At 37.2% G+C, this 20,962-nt stretch overlaps 1 protein-coding gene across 1 annotated transcript; it reads left to right on the forward strand.

Annotated features, from left to right (window-relative positions):
• Positions 1–1,529: 1,529 nt before the first annotated feature.
• Positions 1,530–4,484, forward strand: LOC122596888 (probable protein disulfide-isomerase A6). The gene is made up of 7 exons (XM_043769531.1): positions 1,530–1,543; positions 1,957–2,041; positions 3,244–3,341; positions 3,490–3,646; positions 3,726–3,850; positions 4,000–4,105; positions 4,419–4,484. The coding sequence occupies exons 1-7, from the start codon at positions 1,530–1,532 to the stop codon at positions 4,482–4,484; spliced, it is 651 nt and encodes a 216-aa protein (XP_043625466.1).
• The last annotated feature ends 16,478 nt before the right edge of the window (positions 4,485–20,962 follow it).

The raw sequence follows: 20,962 nt of genomic DNA on the forward strand, positions 1-20,962 counted from the left end.
TGACTGTTTGACCGTCATCTCTCCTCCGTTAATAGCCTCACGTGCCTCTCACATGAGGGGTATTCCAGTCATTTTCCTCTCCTATTGGCAATCTTCTTCCTCATTATCCTTCTTTTCCTACAACCCTAATAACTTAAAACTATACATACAAATATTTGTATTTATCATCATCATCATCATTATCATCACCACCACCAATAAACTATTTATCTCTTATCATCATCATCATCATCATCATCATCATCAATAAACTATTTATCTCTTTTCCTTTCACATGAGTATACAATCTCTCAACACTTGCTAATCAATAAATGCAAGAAAACGAATAGCAAATCTGTCACCAATAAAGACTAGGGAACAACTCATGAATTTATACAATACTATAAGCAAGTTGATTTATCATCATCATCATCATCATCATCGTCATCATCCTCATCACCATCATCACCATCTTAATCTATATCTATATATACATATCTACATATATAGTTTTGGGGGTGAGTTATTTGAGAACCTACAAATAAAAAAGAACTCAAGAACCATTATGAACTACACATTCTTTATCTCTTTCTCTCTCTTCAATTAAATAATAAAATTCAAATCATTCAAAATGTTTTATCTCACAAACCGTAAATCGTTAGACGAAACAAAAGGCATGGGTAGTCTTAAAATTTCGTCCTCTTTCATTAGAGTTCCAATTCGATATACTTTTGACGACTTTTTAATTTTCGTTTTCTTTTTGGTACTTATACATGTAAAGGTTGAATAAAAATTATGATACGAAGCGGGCTTTGCCCTTAAGGATATTCATAAACCAAAGCTGGTGGGGGTGATAGGTCATTGAGGGTGATAGGTCATAGATGGTGATAGGTCATAGGGGGTGACTGGTGATGAGTGATCTACCTAACGGGCTCCGCCATTAGCTGTTATGGCTCTGCCATGGACTGACGGGCTCCGCACTTGGCCACCATGGCTCCACCATGGATTGACGGGCTTCGCCCTAAACCTTCATTGTTGTGTACATATGTTCATTTACTAATTTACATGTGAAAATAATGATCCTACACATGTGTAAGTACACAAGTACAAGAGGAAAAAATATGAAAATTAAAAAATCGTCAAAAGTATATCGAATTGGATCTAAGGACCAAATTTTAAGACTACCCATGTTTTTTGTTTCATTTAACGATTTACGGTTTGTGAGATAAAACAATTTGAATGATTTGGGTGAATTTTATTATTTAATTGAAGAGAGAAAAAGAGTGAAAAAATGTGTGATCCAGAATGTTTCTTGAGTTCTTTTTTATTTATGGGTTCTTAAATAACCGTTCCTCTATGTGTGTATATAAACATATTTGTTGTGTTGTTATTGCTGATTTGATGTAGATCTGAGTTGTTTGGTTGAAATATTGTTAGTCGGTTGGTTTTAAGTGTTTTAAGTTTGAGCTACATGTACATGCTAAGAGAGGTTATATATTTTCTATATATATATATGTATATATATATATAGACATATATTGTAGATAGATATGGATTATGTGCTGTATAATCGATGATTATTGAAGTGAAGCTAAATATGTAGTTAGGAACAAAAAAGTAAGTAAGTAACTGCTCAGTGCCGCCTTCTGCGGGTTTTGAGCCCCAATGCCTCGACGGTGTATGGGGGAGGTTAAGATGTAGGCAGACCTTAGAGGCTGCTTCCAGTTCTACCTAAATGGTAGAAAAGGCCCTCCAACCTTTGCATGGGATGAGGATCGAACCCATGACCTCTGTCTCCAGAGGCAAGTTTGTTTACCACTGATCTAACCATGCTGCTTTAGTTAGGAACAATCCAGCCAAAAAGTAATCGAATTAGGCGTAACCAGATTCCCTTACGAATAGTGTGAACGATTTTGAATGCATTTGTTTACGTAAAGTGTTTGGTGAGCTATGTGTATAATTATTATTTTGGCACAGGTGTGGACACTGTAAGAAGCTAGCTCCTGAATATGAAAAGCTTGGCGCCAGCTTCAAAAAGTCCAAATCCGTTGTGATCGCAAAGGTAAAAACACGTACTGATGATTTATTAGATCCTTTTGCTTTAATCTGTTTTATTAATTAAGAACTCGTAGGATCTTTAATTTAGTCGTCACGGTATAATGTATCTGAACCACTCATTGGTGTATTTTTATTTTCCGAAACTTGGATGGATGTGTTATGCGTATGGGTTATAGTGACCTGCCAAAATGATCAAACTGGGTCGGCTAAGTTGATCCTTATTATGAAAATATTTTAATGTTCATCTTCCCGAGCTAGCCTGATGTATTTATTGTTATAAAACTTGTATTTTAATGTGATACATACTACGGTTAGTTAAATTTATGTTTGTAAGTTGGAGTTTCTTGACATGCATTTTCTTTGCTAGTCAGCGTTTCGTCATGACAGCAGAATACGTCTCAAGGAAAACCTTGTAGTTCTTTCAGGTGGAAGAAACGTTATTTTATAATATTTCATGATGGAATAACAAGTAGGGAACTATAGAAAGAAAAGGAATAGAAATTGTAACTCGGAGATACACTAACACAAGTTATAAATAGGTGAATTTGGAGAGAGTACAAAATTTTTTTGGCATAGAGCTTAGGGGAATAGTAAGAGAAAAAGTAGTTAGTATAATAAAAGGACATGACTTATAGCTTAGACCATATAAATAAAATTGCTCACTTATGTGTATCTGTACACTTTATCGTTTATCCTTTTTAGTATGTTGAAATTAATTCAATGTTAGATAATTTATGAATCTTATTGTCTTTTCTCCTATTGCAGGTGTGGTCATTGCAAGAGCCTTGCCCCTGTATGTATCTAGGCTCTTACTTTATTTGTGCCAACAAGAGGTGGTAAAATAGTAGGCTGAATATATTGTGTCACAACGGGTTGGGTTTACTGACAAACAATTCTTGTTTACTTGTTCATTTTTTTCATAAAATTATGTTATAATGTAGTAAATGTGTTTACCAAGTTAAATACTCGACTAGCTGTCTGAATTTTTGTTTTTAAGTAAGTTCACCTGCAATAAATATATACAAAATAAATCTTTTCAGACGAATTTGGACCTTTAACCCATTTGACTCATTTTCTTTCTAACAATGTGATTAATGCCTTCGAAATAAGTTATAAGTGAAATCAATCCTAAGTAAATGGGTTGAAATGCTACCTCTGTCTGGACCCTGATGTTACAAATGCAATATACTAATTTTTTTTTTTCAGTTGCAGAATTATGAACCTCTTGCATCAGCATTCAAAAATGAGGAAGATGTAGTTATTGCCAATCTTGATGCTGACAATTACAAGGCTTTTGCTGAAAAGTAAGGAACAAAGATAAAGCATGTTTTTTGGTAGAAAGAAAATTTATGCTCCATACGCAAGAACTAAAAGCAAAAGGATGATGATTCATTGTGGTCTGGGTATTTCGATAAAATTATCTTGGCTTATTTATAAGATTGGCTTGTGTAGGTATGGTGTGAGTGGTTATCCAACTATTAAGTTCTTCCCGAAGAACAACAAAGATGGGGAAGACTACGATGGAGGACGTGATCTAGATAGTTTTGTGACCTTCATCAACAAAAAGTGTGGTACTAGCCGAGATGGAAAAGGGCAACTTACCTCCAATGTCAGTGCCTAATCTAGTAGTTGAGTTTTGCAACGATTTATGTATTATACATGAAAAACTTCTTTTCCTTTCAATGTAGGCTGGTCTATTTGCAGAGTTGGAGGGCTTAGTGAAAGAGTTTGTTACTACTGGTAGTGATGAAAAGAAAGCAGTATATGCTAAGATTGAGGAGGAAGTTGGCAAGCTCACGGGTTCTGCTACAAGGTATCTTTTTATCTAGCTTCTCGTATACATTTTTTTTGATTATTCTGCATATATTAAGTAGATTCTTAACTAGGATTGTGTAATATCATGCGTATTTTTTTGGTAATATGCCATGACATTTGACTCTTGGGTTTCATTATGCATCTCAGATACGGCAAGGTATATGTAAAAGTTGCCAAGACTAGTCTGAGCAAAGGTAATGATTATGCGAAGAATGAGATTCAACGTTTACAACGTATTCTTGCCACGATACAAGTCAATTAATCACTGGTCAATTATTCACTTTGTTATTTATACTTTTTATTCAGGGAGTATGGGTTGAGAAATTTGTAAACTTTCACAGGGCAATCCAAAATCACTTTATTATCTGAAATTCTAGCTTTTACTGGAATTTACTTTGCTGTCATCTATAAAGTAGTACTCCCTAGGCTGTCGTTGACGACAAAATGTTGCGATTCCAAATGTGTACATTGATACTAGGATTTCCAACATCAGCCTTACAGCGTAACTCCAACTTAACTTCAGATGGGAATAAAATCTGATTGTGTGTTTTGTATCTACTTTGCAGTCTATAAGTCCTTTGAAGGCCGATGAGTTCACCCTCAAGAAAAACATCTTGTCTGCTTTCGCCTGATAACTGATAGAAACCAGGGGTTACTACGTGTTTGCAGTGATGTTTGATTTCCTCTTGTTGTAGTCTTCCAGGCTCCGATACAGCTTTGGATATATATGCACTATCTTTGCATGCTGGGTTTACTTTCTTTTTCACATGTGAAACATGCTAACTTAGGGGAGGGAATGTCTATTCTGTAGTACCGCCAGTAACATTAGATTTAAACTTTCACAGTTATACTTATTTTGGATCTTACAGAGAAACATATGAGCTAAGCAAATTCCAAACATGACAATGTCATGGTTAATCTACCTTAATCACGAAAAAATAATGATGCTATACCCATATTTTCCTTAAGCTCTAAAGTCAGTCACATCACATGATCACAGCTTGAACTATTTCAAAAGATGGTAACGAAATAGGAGAACCATGATTATCTTGCTTCTTGTGAGAACAAATAAAAGAATCAGGAGTAGTTTAATATATATGTGATATTTCGATTACATTCTATGTTTCAAAGAAGAAGATAATGTAGTTTGAAAATTACTAACCTTGTTTTATATATAGCCGGTTTTTATATAATAACCTTATTTAAACATGGCCCATAGGAACAGATAAATAACATTTCGGTTTTCTAATGTCAAATGCATGACATCTATGTTGGTATATGATCACGTAAAATGAACGTATGTCCGGAAATGATTTAAGTCTACGGGGTCACACGAAATGACACGATAACTCTATATTATTAATTAATATATTAAAGTAATATATTAATTAGTTTGATCACTTATTAATTTAAATAAATTAAAAGGTTAATTGTATTTAATTAATTGAATGGAGGTTAAATGTGAAATAAGGAAATTAAAGTTGGACACCAATTCCTAATATAGGGGGCCGAAAATTTCAAGGCTTTTAGGCCTTGAGATTACTTGGTCACCAAGATTAAAAATCCTAAGTGTAATGTATGCAAATTGTGTAGTGAACCTTTTAAGGAAAGTAGGTATTTGGGAGAAAGTAGGTATTAGAACTAGAATTAATATATGGTGCAAAAGGTTAGTTTTTCATTACATGTGGGGGTTTATATAGCCACATAAATTGCACTTAAACCCCCTTCATAATTACAAGTACGTACATAAGAAATTACATGACAAAACCCTTATCTAATCATAATAGACTCAAAGGACAACATAATTACTTAATTACAAAACGAGCACTACTAAATATAAAGCTAACAATCTCCCCCTTAGTGCCGTTTTGTGATTGATCATCGTTGAGCTTTCTTCTTTTTCCTTTGACGTCTATTTCTCTTCTTTATTGATGATTCGGGTTTGTCTTTGAAGAAGGTTTGAGACTTGAACGCTCTCTTCTCATATTGGCTCTTGGCTTCCTTCCAGTACTTTCTTGGTATGAAATGATATCTTGGATCAGCAGGCCTGTTGGGTGGTTCAATGATGTTGTCGGCGAAGTTGACAGGAGGCATGTTATGCAGACCAGGCTTATTGTTTGGTGAATACATTACCCAAGATCCTTCAGGTACATGAATGACGCCAGTTTGTTCATTTGGAAACCTTGCTGCAATGATGGTTCTTGATCTTTCTCTATGCTCGATCCTTGATTTGAACATTTTAATCACCTTCAGTAGTCTTTTCTTTTCTTTGTCCGACTCTTCAAATTCTTGTAAACTTTCAATAACTCTTAAGCATTGTTTGAGTGTCCCATCAGAATACTTGCATAGCTCGTCGAGTCGGATGAAAATCTTATGCCCCTGATCACTGATGAATACAACTCCTCTTGGGTTATCAAATACAGCCCCGATATGAAAATTATCAAGATTTATGCCCCTTATTCTTTGGTTGGGAATGGTGAGGTTCACTTTCTTCCTTCTCTTTTCGATGCCCAATTGGAAGTCTCTTTGGGTTTGACTGAGTATAAGACTATCCATATATCTCTTTATTGCATAATAGGCCTCTTGATTCTCTGGATCTGGCTGGAGAAGCTTTCGGGCGAAGTAATGGAGAAGAAAGATGAGATCTTCAGCAGACAGTAAATTGAAACGAGCTTCTGTAATCACATACTTCCGACCATTCCTTTTTAACAATCAATCAAATTAGCCGAGGTGGTCTAGCAAATCCCGGTTCGCGCCATTCTTTGATATGAATGCTATCCACATCAACAATCTTCAATTTAAACTGTTTCTTCCATTCTTTGTTCACCTTTTTACTTTTGGCCTCAATCAAGTCTTTTAAGTATTTAGCACGTTGATTCTCAAGATCATAGGCCCTTCTAGCTCTTAATTCATCAATATCGATCTTTTTGAGTTCATCTTGACTTGAGAAGATTTGTGAGGCCTTTTCTTCCAAGAATCTTGTTAGGCGGAATAATTGAGAAGGGATTGCAAGATAATCTATTCTGTTTCTTTCATTAGGTTTAAATCCTCCTTCATTGATTTGAACATGGGGAGCAGCAGTGGTGTTTTGAAAACGAGGATGGCTGAGATGGTGAATGAGTTGGTAAAGGTTTAAGTGACTGAGATTTGGATTTGGTTGAGGAACAGAGGCATAATTGTCAAAGCTGGGGGGAGGAAGATCATCATTATCCGAAGAGTCATTATCATCATTAGGATCAACATCGTTGCCATCGATAAAAGGATCATCAAATTCTTCATTTTCATTTACATTATCCACCATCACTGATTGAGCATCATCTCTTACAGCTGAGCCAAGTATAATCTCCGTATCAGCACTTGCTTCGATAGCTGATTCAACAACATTCACAACCTCAGTGTTATCAACATTTTCACTCATAACTTCATCATCATGAGGGGCATCTCTTGTTTGTGCTTCATCTCCACCAACTTCATTGCTTCCAATAATATCTGTTTCAGCACTGGCCCTTACTTCAGTCGTCGCATCTTCTCTGTTCTCCCCCTCGTGTTGATCCTGATCATCAGGGTCATCACGTCTAAGATGGACGACTGTAGCGGCTTTGCAAGAATATTCTAATTCAGCAATTCGTTTCATTGATGCCTCAAGTTGAGCGTCAGCAAGAAACTTTTCTTGTTCGGCTTGTTGTTGTGAAAGCAAGAGTTGTTGTAGATGGTCAAAACGGGCTTGAAGAGTTGCAAGAATGGCTTTATCGAAAGAATCAGCTTGAGTATCTAGAGAAAGAAGAGCAGCATATAGATCGTTATATAGAGAATTGACGTTGGAGCGAATTGATGCATTAATATGTGGAGTTGAGTGATGAGGAGAATGGTTGTGATGTGAGGATGAAACGGAAGGTGAAGAATGTTGTGGTGATGGTTGAGGATTAGAATGAGGAATGCCGTCTGGATTTGGAGGAGGACTAGAAGTAGAAGAAGAGGATTGAGAATTGGCAGGGGCTTTTCCTTTATCAAGAGCAGGACGGAGCACTGCGGTTGGTGACGGTTGGGTTGTAAGAGCAGGAGTGACCGACGTAGATGTCGTTTGCACAACTATAGGCTCCGTTGGGTTTACAGTGTGGCCTGAATGGTGTTGGCCATCAGGACTTCCCAATGATTTATGAAGCAAAAGTTCTACATTGGTTGTTTCAGAACTTCTTGGCCTAACACAAGTGTCAGGCACAATGTTCCGGATGGTGGGACTTCCGGGTTCTCCAAGATTGCCCGTTGAACTGGGAAATGTATCCCCAGCGCCTGTCATATTAACATGAGCAGGACTTCCAGACATTCCTTGAGAAGGTGGAATCACCGTCTCTCGGTCTGTTGTTGCAACATTCAAAGAATGTGGGTGCTCAGAAACAAGTGATCTTAGTGGCGACCTAGACTCGATAGTGTGAGCAAATGAACGTGGGAGAGAGGCAAGAGTCTCTGCGACTTCAATATCGACATCGTCCGAATGAGGAATTGATAGTGGGCGTGGTTGGTGCCTGTGCGGTGATGAAACTGGATCCTGTAGAGAGAACCCAGAGTGGCGGGAAGGTGAATCATGCGAAGGTGGGGAGTCCTCGGCTTCTAACCTATTGGTGGCATCCCGACAAGTTGTTTCAACTGTCGGAGGGCCATCGTTTTCTTTTTGCCCTGTACCTAACCCAGACCTCACATCCTCTCCACTTTGTTTTTCAACTCCTCCCTCAGGAACGCCTTGTCTCTCCGGAATGTTGAACACAACGTCGTTAAAAGGAATAAAATCTTGAGAATCGTCACGACGTGTGGAAGGAACAAATTCTGGGACATCCTCAAGAATTGGATTGAGAGGAGTCCTGACCTTTAGAGTGATTTTTGGAATTGGAGGGCGATCAGCAGATGATGATGATGATGATGAAGAAGAAGAAGAAGATGGAGTTAGAGGAGAAGGAGCAGTGAAGGAAACAGAACGAGATTTTGACTTTGATTTCCTTATTGATTTGGCGCGGTGGTGAGTTTTCTGTTTCTTTGATTGAGACTGAGAAGGAATGTCGGTTGATTGAGATGGAGCGGAAGTGCCAGGTGCCGAAGCGTCAACAAACCCCTCTTTTCTTTTTCTTGACACAGGACCCTCACCAGGCGACCTATGCGGGCGTGGGGAAGGCACAACTCAGTGTTGAGCGGCCATACGCCCGTCTATATACACTCTATAGATCCTTAGGTCAGGATCATCTTGTGGCACCCAGCTCAAAAGAGATTCAGGGATCGGCATGAAAGGAAGATGAGAAAGACGATCGTTTGCATAAACCGATCGGAAGCTTGATATAGCGATGCGTTGTGAATTGGGGAATCTTTGGATGATATTATTGTTGGTGATGAAATGCTGCAAGATAACAGATAGAAAACGAATAAACGCAATGTACTTCTTATTAGCAGTAAACTTCCCATTTACTTAAAGACGAAGATGATCAAAGGCCACGGCAGCAAAATCAATATGAAGATCAAATGCGATGCCAAACAGATATGTGATGGTGGCCTTTGTGAAGTCGTCTTGTCCTTTCCTTGAGGGAGTGAAGCAGTTGTTGATGATGGAACATAAAGTGTGCCACAGTGGATGAAAGTTCTTCTTCTTGACATCTTTTAGAGCTGAGATGTTGCCATTGTATCCCAACTCCTGAACTCTCTTCAAGATTTCAATCATAGGAGGAAATTCGATGAAATTAGTTAAGCCTTCCCTTGAATCAGCAGTAGGGAACTGGAGAATTCGCCTGAATTCTTCAGGATTGAAGGTGAACTCTTGTTGGTCTCCATTAGTTGTGAGCAGAGAGAACTTAAAGAAAGATACAGCTCTGCCACGTCCCGGTACATATTGGATGATGTGCGATCACAACCGGGATAATGCCATGTTGGCAGGAGAATGGTAGCATCAATTGCAGATTGTTTGGCATATTTACAGTGGCACCATCAACGAGGAAATCCATTCTGCGATTGACAAGTATGCGAATAGGAAACATTGTTTCCAAGGTTAATTTATTTTAAAGAGAAAATTGAATCGTACACCGTTTTTCACAAAAGATGTAAAGATAGTACAGCAAGGCGTTCTATATCTCACTTTTTTTAGAAAAACAGTGTAAGATAACTATTAGTACTCAGATATGTAGTAACAAAGAAATTAAAGAAATAGATTATACAACTGGTTTTACAGAAGATGCGAAGGCAGTACATCAAGGCGTTCGATGCCTTGCTTCTAAGGAAAACCCGATGTATGATAAGTTTTGAAAAGGTATAAGAAATCACAGTTGATTATACACCGGTTTTCACAAAAGATGTAAAGGTAGTACAACAAGGCGTTCAATACCTTACTTCTTAGGGAAAATTGGAGTATAATTAAATGTTGGTAAAAGCACAGGAGAATAAGGCAACAGCTGTTTGTGAGTCCAACCAAGGTTCTTGAACATTAGATTGTTCATAAACACGAAATATTAAGGAAGCACAAATTTATATGGAAAATCTTGAAGAAAAATTTAATGTTTTATGAATTGTGTAATTTATTGAAGGTTTTGTATTTTTGTTGAGAGAAAAATTAGACAGAGTGTCCCTTTAGGAAAAGTGTGTTTTCAAGAACTAAGACTGGTAGAAAAAAGTGCTAGTTTTTTGCAAAGCATCAAGAAATCAAGTGAAAACTTGAGATCGATGCCCTTGCTTATTTTGTGAAAACATATTATGTAAGCATGACAGAGGATAACCAGGTAAACATACACATACAGCACAAAAGTAAGCAGTTCAAATATGATAGATAATACAGATAAATGGCAATTGATCATGAAGACAAAAATGGAAATGAAATAAGATACCCGAATATGTGGATAAGACAAGAAAGGGCACACGAAAATGACACGTAGTCAGACCTGAAAGGGAAAATTTACAAATTCGAAGATTTTGTAAGTGAAAACCGGTATTAAAGCATGTAAAAAAAAATGGAAATACTGGTTTCCGAGAAAGAAACCCGGTATTGGCACAGTATTATGGGAAAGCCGGTTTTTGGGTTGAAAACCGGCATTAATATTATTAAAAGTAAAAATACCTGAAAGCCGGTTTTCGAGATAGGAAGAACAAATGCTGGTATTCAAAAGGTTTTGGTACAACGTTTGAAGGAAAGCCGGTAAGAATGCCGGTTATTGAGAGAATGCCGGTTTTAGTGAAGGAAAGAAAAAACTTAGAGAAAATTTGGAAAGTTTTTATTGGGGGCCGAAGTCCGGTATTTATAGCGGTCAATACCGGATTTGACTACCAGTTTTCTGAAACCCGGTATTGGTTCGAAATCCGGTATTTATATGAAACCCCCTTTTTTTTTTATATGGTGAAAAACTTTGCAAGCCAAATTGATTTTGGAAAAGTTTCTATGAGGATGGTAAACAGAAAAATAGAACAAACTATGCACCAGAATACAAACTCCCCCTAGACAGAAGCATGCAGTCAAGAAAGAAAAATAGTTAACTCTCCCTAAATTCATGCATTCTACCCTTTTTTCTTCCCCTCAAACATTGCACGTAAGAGCATAGAAGTATACATCAAATGTTTGACAAGCAAAATAAGTTTAGAATGAACGGTACAGAAGCAGTTACGTATCTAAGTTCAACATACCCAGCTTGGTTTTCAATAGATTAAATCTTTGTTCGTCCAAAGGTTTAGTGAAAAGGTCAGCAAGCTGGTAGTCAGTCGGGACAAAATATAGTTCGATGTTACCTTTCTCCACATGATCCTTGATAAAATGATACCTCACATCGATATGCTTTGTCCGGCTATGTTGAACTGGATTGCATGAAATAGCAATAGCACTTTTGGAATCACAGTATATGGGAATCCGATCATAGTTGAAGCCAAAGTCAGATAGTTGTGTTTTCATCCACAGAACTTGTGAACAACAACTAGCAGCTGCGACGTACTCCGCCTCTGCGGTTGAAGTGGAAACACAATTTTGTTTCTTGGAAGACCATCCGACCAGTTCATCTCCCAAGAACTGTACACTACCAGAAGTGCTTTTCCTATCAAGTTTGCAACCTGCATGATCTGCATCTGAGTAAGCTGTTAGTTCAAATCCGGTATCTTTTGGATACCATAAACCAAGATTCATGGTGCCCTTAAGATACCGAAAGATGCGCTTTACAGCCTGAGCATGACTATCCTTAGGGGCTGCTTGGAATCTTGCACACATGCAAGTGGAGAACATAATATCGGGACGGCTGGAAATTAGGTACATTAATGAGCCAATCATGCTTCGATACAGTTTTTGGTCAAAGGGTTTACCATTGGGGTCAGCATGAATTTTAGTTCTGGCTTCCATTGGTGTACCAATTGGTTGACAATTAAGCATTTCAAACTATTTCAACATATCCTGAATGTATTTGTTTTGACAAATAAAAATCTCATTTGAAAGTTGTTTTACTTGTAAACCCAAGAAAAAGTTTAACTCCCCCATCATGCTCATCTCAAATTTGTCAACCATAAGGGCAGAAAAGTTTTTGCAATATTTGGGGTTGGTAGACCCGAAGATGATGTCATCAACATAAATTTGAATGAGAATGATGTCACTTCCTTGTCGTTTGATGAACAAGATCGTGTCGATTGTACCTTTTGTGAAGCCATACCTCAGAAGATAGGTAGATAGAGCATCATACCAGGCACGTGGAGCTTGTTTGAGACCATATAATGCTTTATGTAGTCGGTAGATATGGTTCGGGTGTTTGGGATCCACGAAACCTTCTGGTTGACCGACAAACACTTCTTCTTTGAGAACTCCATTAAGAAAAGCTGACTTGACATCCATTTGGTAAACAGTGAAGTTCTTGAATGCCGCGTAAGCAAGAAAAATGCAGATGGCTTCTATTCGAGCAACGGGAGCAAAGGTTTCATCGTAGTCAATGCCGTCTTGTTTAGAATAACCTTTAGCTACCAGTCTAGCCTTATTCCGAACAACAATGCCGTTTTCATCCTTTTTGTTCTTGAAAATCCATTTTATAGGAATTGGAGCTTTGTTGACATTCGGATTGGGAACAAGTTTCCATACCTCCAGACGATTGAATTGTGTTAATTCTTCTTGCATTGCACGAACCCAATCAGGGTCTTTCAGAGCTTCGTTAACAGATTTTCGTTATGCAATGCTTAGAAAATTGACGAATAAACATTTGTTGGCGGAAGCTGAGCGAGTTATCATTTTGGCATTTGGGTCTCCAATGATTTGAGATGGAGGATGTGGAAGCATAAAGCGAGACCATTTATCAGAGTGAGGATGAGGAGAAGCAGGTTCATTATTTTCATCCGGATTCAGAAATCCTGCAGAATGTTGATCAACAATTTGTTCAAAAGAAGGTTCAGTCGGAAGGACATAATCAGCATCAGGATCAGTGTTATTGTCAGAAGGATGATGAGAATTGCTGGAGGAACTTTGTTGGGAGGAATCTTGAGATGAACTATTTGGGCAGGGGATCCAGAGGGAAAGTCAGGCGAAGATGGAGAAGATAATTCAGAGGATGAAGATGTTGATGTATTATGCTGATGGAAGCTGGAAGAGTTTGACTGAGATGAGGTTGAAGATGAATTTTCAGGAGAGACCAAATTTGTTGGTTGACTTGGAGGATGATCGTGATAAAATTCATCAAACACAATGTCTAACTCAGCAGGTGTAGGAGTCGGAAAAGACCTATGAGTAACAGATGGAGTGGAAGATGCGGAATGTGATGGACAGTTGAGTGAAGAGTCAGAACCATGTTGTTCAAGAACCATATCAGATAGTTCATCAAATTTGACATTCATGCTCTCCATGATATGTTTTGTTTGACGAAAGTAGACACGATATGCAATGGATTCTTTTGAGTACCCAATGAAGTAGGCCTCGTTCCCTTTGGGTTCAAATTTACCAAGATTTTCACGATCATTCAAAACGTAGCAAACACAACCAAAAATATGCAGAAAGTTCACGTTGGGCTTCCTTTTGTTGATCACCTCGTACGGAGTTTTGTCAAATCGCTTGTTGATGATTGAGCGATTTTGTGTAAAACACGCAGTAGCGATTGCTTCAGCCCATAGGTTTTGTGGTAACTTAGAGTAAGCAAGCATAGTACGTGCAGCTTCGACAAGAGTCCGATTACGTCGTTCAACAACCCTGTTTTGTTGGGGAGTTCTGGTGGCAGAAAACTGATGAGAAATGCCAACGGAGGAACAGTAAGCTTCAAGAGTGGCATTCTTAAATTCAGTACCATTGTCAGAACGGATGATTCTCACGTTTGATTGGATGTTGACTTGAGTCTTTTTGATGAAATCGATGATAACTTGAGGAGTTTCGCTCTTTTCTCGAAGGAAGAAAACCCAAGTATAACGAGAATAATCATCGACAATAAAAAGAATGTACCGTTATGCATGAATGCTCTGAATACGCATCGGGCCACACAGATCCATATGAAGAAGATGTAAGGGGGCATCAGTACTTAGGTGTTTCTTTGGTAGATGCGACGCTTTCTTCATCTTACCAATGGCACAGGCGGAACAAACTGTGTTTGTCTCAAATTTAGCATCAGGAAGACCATCAACCAATTGTTTACTTGCGAGAACATTAATGGTGTGAAAATTGAGATGAGATAGACGACGGTGCCATAACCAGGTTTGTTGAACAGAAGCTTTGGACACAAGACATATTTCAGATGAAGGAGTGGGAAATGAGTTTAGATCAATGGTGAACAAGTTGTCATCACGGGTTCCGGTAAGAATATCAACACCGTCTTCCATTTGAATTTTACATTCATATCGACGGAAGAGAACTTGAAGATCATTATCACAGAATTGACCAACACTAAACAAGTTATGTCCAAGTCCTTCAACATAAGAAACATGTTTGATTGTAATCCCATTTTGAACAATATCTCCATACCCAAGAATAGGAGCAATGTTATCATTACCAAATCGAACAGTTCCCAAAAATTTCTCAACAAAGTTCCTAGGAATAGATCAGTTGCCAGTCATGTGTCTCGAATATCCGGAATCAACGTACTAAACACAAATAAAGTATTCCTGAACGGTTGGGGAATATGGTTTTAGGTACCCATGGGAAATTGGGTCCATGAGGGTTAGGGAAGCACATGCAGAGCATTTATTAAGAAAGAAAAGACTCACGAGATAAAATACAGAATAAAAGCAAGTACACACAAACAAGAGAAGATAAATCACTTAAGCATAAAAGTACAGTTATTGAAAATAAAGGAAACGTCACACAGACAAGTTCAAACATAAAAGGTAAATTACAGTCATCCATAGTACTTAATGTGTTGAAAAACTAGTCCTATCAGATCTAGAACTAGACACATAAGGTCCACGAGCGATCCATTCTTGTGTCACAGAGGTGGTTTTCCCATTAGTCTTGACAGTCCTAGTAGCGCTCAAAAATCTATCCTTAGGAAGCCACCTACTCAAAGTGTCTAGGCGCAAGTCACCTGAAACATGAAAATGTTTGTTATTAGTAGGGGTTTTCTTATGTGAAGTAGCTACAGGTGTTTTTCTAACGGGTTTCTTCGAAGTAGTTGTAAACCAACCATATTGATCATGGTATCTAGTTGATCCTAAGGTCTCATCTCTAACAACTGTCAAAGTGCATTTAGGGATGACAAATGATTCCTTAGAGAAGCTAGAGTACTTATGATACTTAGGTTGGGTAGAAGCAGAATGATCAAGTGGAGCCTTAGGTCTTTGATGAGAGAAATTCTTGCCTTTCAGAGGTGATTTATGTAATGGAGACTTTAGAGTGGTCTTAGTGGAAGGTTTAACAAACTTGGAATCTTTAACAACAGAAGAAGAATTGTTGTTCTTTGGTTTTGAAGATTTACCAGTTGAACAAACTTCTTTCTTTTGAAAAATTTTCCGATATTTCTATGTACCTTGTTTTGAAACAGGAGATTGCTTTGTTTTTGAGTCAGAAAGTTGATTTTGTTTGGAAGAAAGAACCTTTTCTGTTGTTTGTTCAAAATGTTTTTCAAAAACTGGATCGAAAACAAGATCTTCCTCAAGAACGTTAATCAGATTTGGTAAGGTCGAACAATCCATTTTGACAGATTTAGACGTAAACTTTAATTCCAAGTTTACATTGGGAACAGCAGAGGTAGAAGGACAGAACTTGTTAGCGGTTGTGATTATTGGTATAAAAGGGGAAGGAGAAGCTTTGGTTGAGTTTGAAGAACTTGAAGACATTGGTATACTTACAACATTTTGCTTTATTGGAAAGTTGCATGTTTTGAGCAAACTGAGAGCTTTTTCAAAGTTATTGTTAACAAAAACTTGGAGTATAATGTTTTTATACTCCATATCCATTTTAACTTTGTTGAAATCTAAAAGCAATGTCAATCGTTTATCTCTTTCATTTTCAAATTTCTTTGTTAAGGTATCAAGTTCACTGAAAAAGGCTTGAGTTTCTTCAGTAAACTTGACTGATTCATCATTATTTGGAAAGAAATGATCAAATGAAGCAGTTTGATTGACCGTCTTCTCAGACTCAAACTCAACCAAAGGATCAATGGTCTCACTGTAGCATTCATTGTCATTGTCAGTTTGGATGGCAATGCTACGAGTCTCAATGGGGTTACCAACATCTGAAAATGGGTCATTGATCTCATCATGGTCAGTTTGGATGGATACACTTCGAGATGTTGTGGGACTATCCACATCAGATAAGGGATCAGAATCACTATCAGTTGCTGAAGGTACATCAACCAGTTCACAAACAGATTTGATTGTAGAAGAGAAAGTAGAAGAGGTTTTCAGCACATCACAGACAGGGCAATTGGGATCAGTACAGTCAGAAGAATTATCAGAAGAGGTAGGAGGATTGTCATGCATTCTAGAGTTACAATGACCTTGAGTATCACACGTTGTAGTTCCAAAATGATTTGTTTCAAATCGGCCACTTAGTTTTCTAAAACTACTTGAGGAATATAAGGTCTTGTTAGAGCTGGTTTAGGAACAGGAATGTCGACCTTGGGTGTTTGAGTACTCGAAATGATAGCAACTTTGTTATCTGCAGACTTTTCATCAATTTCCTCAATGATGATAGATTTTGGAAGTTTTTAGAATGAAGTGGAGGATTGAAAAGATCGATAGAATCATTGATTTGATCATAATTCAAGTTAATTCTACAACCTTTGGATAGATGCTCATCAGTCTCAAAATCACCATAACTTGGTCGAACATATTGAATTGTTAGGCCATATCTCATAAGATCAGCATTGTATAGTGAGGGGACTTCAGTTCTGCCAGTGAGAAGATTTTTGGGTTTCTCGAAACCCAACCCTTGAGTAAAGTTAGAATCAAAATCTCTAGGTTTATGTAGAAAAATTTGCTTGTTTGACTGATCAAGTTTGTAGACCTTGACTTGGTAAAATTTGCTTTGTTCGTTTAATTCATTGATTTTACTTTCAAGTTTTTGGTTTAAAGAGTCTTTGATACTACAAGCATAATTTAAATCAGAGATTTTATCTTCAAACTCTTTGAGTGTAGGTTTGGTTTCAAGAAGTCTTTGTTGCAAGATACCAGATCCTCAGACAATGCGTCAGCACGGAAAAACTCATTAGATTTGGCAATTTGTGCTTCTTTAACCGTTTGAGTTAGCTCATGAACTTTTAATTCAAGGTTTTATTTTTCAAGAAGTAATTCAGATGGAGTGAAAGAAACTGAGTCTTTTGTTTTCTGAAGAACATTGAAATCCGTTTGAAGTTTTTCAAGTTGAAGTTGAAAATCCTTTAAAAGATTGTCTTTTTCATTCAAAACTTCATTTAACAAAGAGATGTCTAATGTTAAAAAGTTGTTCTGAGCAACAGTTTTATCACATTCAGATAGTAGACAAGTGATTTCAAAGAGAGGAATATCAGAATGGAGATTAGAATTTACCTCGTCATCCACTGTCTCTGAGCTGACAAATCCTTCATCAAGAGCCTTGGACTTTTTAATCTTTGTCATGAAGCAGACATTCGCCTTCAATTCTTCGGTCTCTTCATCAGTCAAATGGAGCCATTGTTCATTCTCAGCAAGAAGAGCCATACCACACTCTTGTTGTTTGACAAGCATCAGCTTATTCTGATAATATTCTTTGTTCTTCAGAGTGGGTTTGGACAGTGAATGGCAAAGTGACCAGAAGCACCGCAGTTATAGCATTTCTTTGACTCGGGCTTTGTATCAGAAACCTTCTTCTCATATTTTCTTGGATTCTCAATCTTCTTGTTGTTGGTATGAGCAGAGTTGTCATTAGATTCAAACTTTGGAGCATTGGAACTTCTAGCATATGAAGACACAGATGAAGTGCGGAGTTGATTGTTTGTTGGTCGGCGTTTGAAGTACTTGCGTTTGAAAGATTAGGTGAAGTATGCCAAATCACGAGATATTTGTTTCTCAGTATCATCCAAATCTGGATCACTGTCAACAAATGGTTCTTCATCAGAGTGCTTTTCATCAATGGAAATGTTGGTGGAACGATAAGACTTACTTTTTTGCAATTAGCGCAAGTGGGTCTGTGCTAGAAATCTCAGGAGCCTTTGATGGTTGTTGCTTCATCACTTGTCTTGCGTTCAACTTTAACTTTTCATACAAACTGTGGATATCAAGTTTGTGAAAATCTGACTGGGTGTTGATCTGAGTACCAAAGGTTTGCCAAACGTCTTCTAGGCTTCTGATGAACTTGATATTTAGTTCCAATTGTGTTTTCTTGACTTTTTCCTTTCTCAGATCATTGATGACATTGCAGAAACGGTCATAGGCACTTTCAAGAGATTCACCTTTTTCTTGCTTAAAAGTTTCATACAAGTCAAGAACAAATGACAGACGAATGGCAGTGGAGACCTCTGAACCTTGAAATTGTTTTTCTAGCTCATCCCATATCTCTTTACCAGTGACATAGGAGTCAACATTTCGATAGATTTCATTGGGAAGAGCATGGTAGAGATAGGACACAGCAAAGTCATCAGCTTGAGAGCGGTTTTTCTGAGAAGCGCTCCAGCTCTCTGGCGGTAGAGGTTCCTTGGTACAGGATTAGTGTGTTCAGCAGGCCATTCTTGTATGATTCCTTTACTTGAGCTCCGAGAGGTTGTTTAGAGACCCAGTTCATAAAACGATTTCTCCATTGTGGGTAGCAATCACAGTACAATACCGGTGGACGAGTCTCAGAACCAATAATCAAAGAATCCAAACTAGTCATTGTTAACACAAAAACCGGTTTTGGGGATAGCAGACGAGCAGAGTAACGTTTTCACTAAAGCAGTGAATTACAGAGCAAATACCGGTTTTGATGTAAACCAGGTATTTCAACAACAACCACACAGTCACTATCAAACAGAAATCGAAAATTCACAATAGAAGAACTAATACCAGTTTTCGTTTTTGGAAGAACAAAAACCGGTTTTCAGCTAAATAAAAGGGCAGAATTACAGCTTTAAGAAATGTTCAATAGAAGAACAAATACCGGTTTTGGTGGAAACCAGGTATTAAAGCAATCAAACACAGCCACACAGCAATCCTTAACAAATACCGGTATTCAGTGAAGTATGCACTAAAACCGGTTTTCGAGAAAAACCTTGAAGATTATAACTGGTAAGCAAATTGAAGATAAGATGAACAAATACCGGTTTTGGGATAAACCAGGTATTGTAACAGTCTACAATGGAAGTACTAATTCCGGTTTTCTACAATGGAAGTAAGAAAACCAGTTTTCAAGACAAAAATCTAAAATTATGACGAGTTATTGAATTTATGGAAAAATAAACAAATACCGGTTTTGGTGTAAACCAGGTATTGAGTATAAGAAAAATGAAAATTTTACGAAGGAAAACCGGTATGAATCCCGGTATTAAACCCGGTATTCAAACTATGAAACACACGGATGAAACCCGGTATTAGACCTACTAATCAAGAAATATGAAAACCGGTATGAAATCTGGTATTCAGAACAGAAAGTTTAATTTTCAATTTCAAGACATTGTGATTTGAGTTACGATTTGAGACTTTATGGGTGATGTTTTAGGATGGTAAGGAGTGGATTAAAGCAAGAAATTCATTTACTTTAACAAGTATAGGGGATAAAGATCAAAGCTTTCGGTGTTGGTATAAAAACACAAAATGGCACACAAGATGAACAAAATCAATCCATGGATCATTCACAAGTTGTGATTTTGCTCTGATACCAAATGTAATGTATGCAAATTGTGTAGTGAACCTTTTAAGGAAAGTAGGTATTAGAACTAGATTTAATATATGGTGCAAAAGGTTAGTTTTTCATTACATGTGGGGGTTTATATAGCCACATAAATTGCACTTAAACCCCCTTCATAATTACAAGTAAGTACATAAGAAATTACATGACAAAACCCTTATCTAATCATAATAGACTCAAAGGACAACATAATTACTTAATTACAAAACGAGCACTACTAAATATAAAGCTAACACTAAGAATTATCCCTATAAATAGATGGCTTAATCAAGGATTTTATTCATTCAATTCACACACAAATTCTCCTCTCTCTCCCTCTTATTCCTCACGACCGAAACCCCCCTCTCCATGGGTTTTGGGATTTTCGGTTTTGGGTTTATAAAGGGTTTAGACAAACGGTTGTTCGGTTTGTGATCAAGGTACTAGCATACGGTATACGGGGTGTCTAGTGTGCAAACGTAGAGGGATTTACTTTAAATCCTCATAAAGTTCTTCACTTTGTTATCTACATCAAGAGATAATCCTAATACTATTTCAAGGTTAATTATTTGATTACATGGTTTATTTGCTTTGGTTGCGTACTCGTGTTTAATGATATTTGTTATACATTGCAATAGTGGTATCAGAGCCACCCATGTGATTTTTAATTACCTAAAAATCAAAACTTGAAGGGGGGTTAGGGTTTCATAATTTTCGGGAATTTTATTTAATTATCTTCGTTATTTTATTAATTAATTGATTTAATTGTAATAAAATAATATATAAAATATATAAAAAAAATTTTAAACCCTATTTTCGAAATCCAAGAAATAATATAAATTTTTTTTTTGAAACCCTAATTGCAAGTTTTGATGTATTGCATGATTAATGTGT

Source organism: Erigeron canadensis, chromosome 4 (genome assembly GCF_010389155.1).
Source record: "Erigeron canadensis isolate Cc75 chromosome 4, C_canadensis_v1, whole genome shotgun sequence".
Classification (NCBI taxonomy): Eukaryota; Viridiplantae; Streptophyta; class Magnoliopsida; order Asterales; family Asteraceae; genus Erigeron; species Erigeron canadensis.

What these genes read in the sequence shown, in the direction of transcription:
- LOC122596888 (XM_043769531.1), top strand. An exon ending in AAGGGCAACTTACCTCCAAT is followed by an intron (nt 3,647 to 3,725) that starts GTCAGTGCCTAA and finishes CTTTCAATGTAG; the next exon opens with GCTGGTCTATTTGCAGAGTT. An exon ending in CTCACGGGTTCTGCTACAAG is followed by an intron (nt 3,851 to 3,999) that starts GTATCTTTTTAT and finishes TATGCATCTCAG; the next exon opens with ATACGGCAAGGTATATGTAA.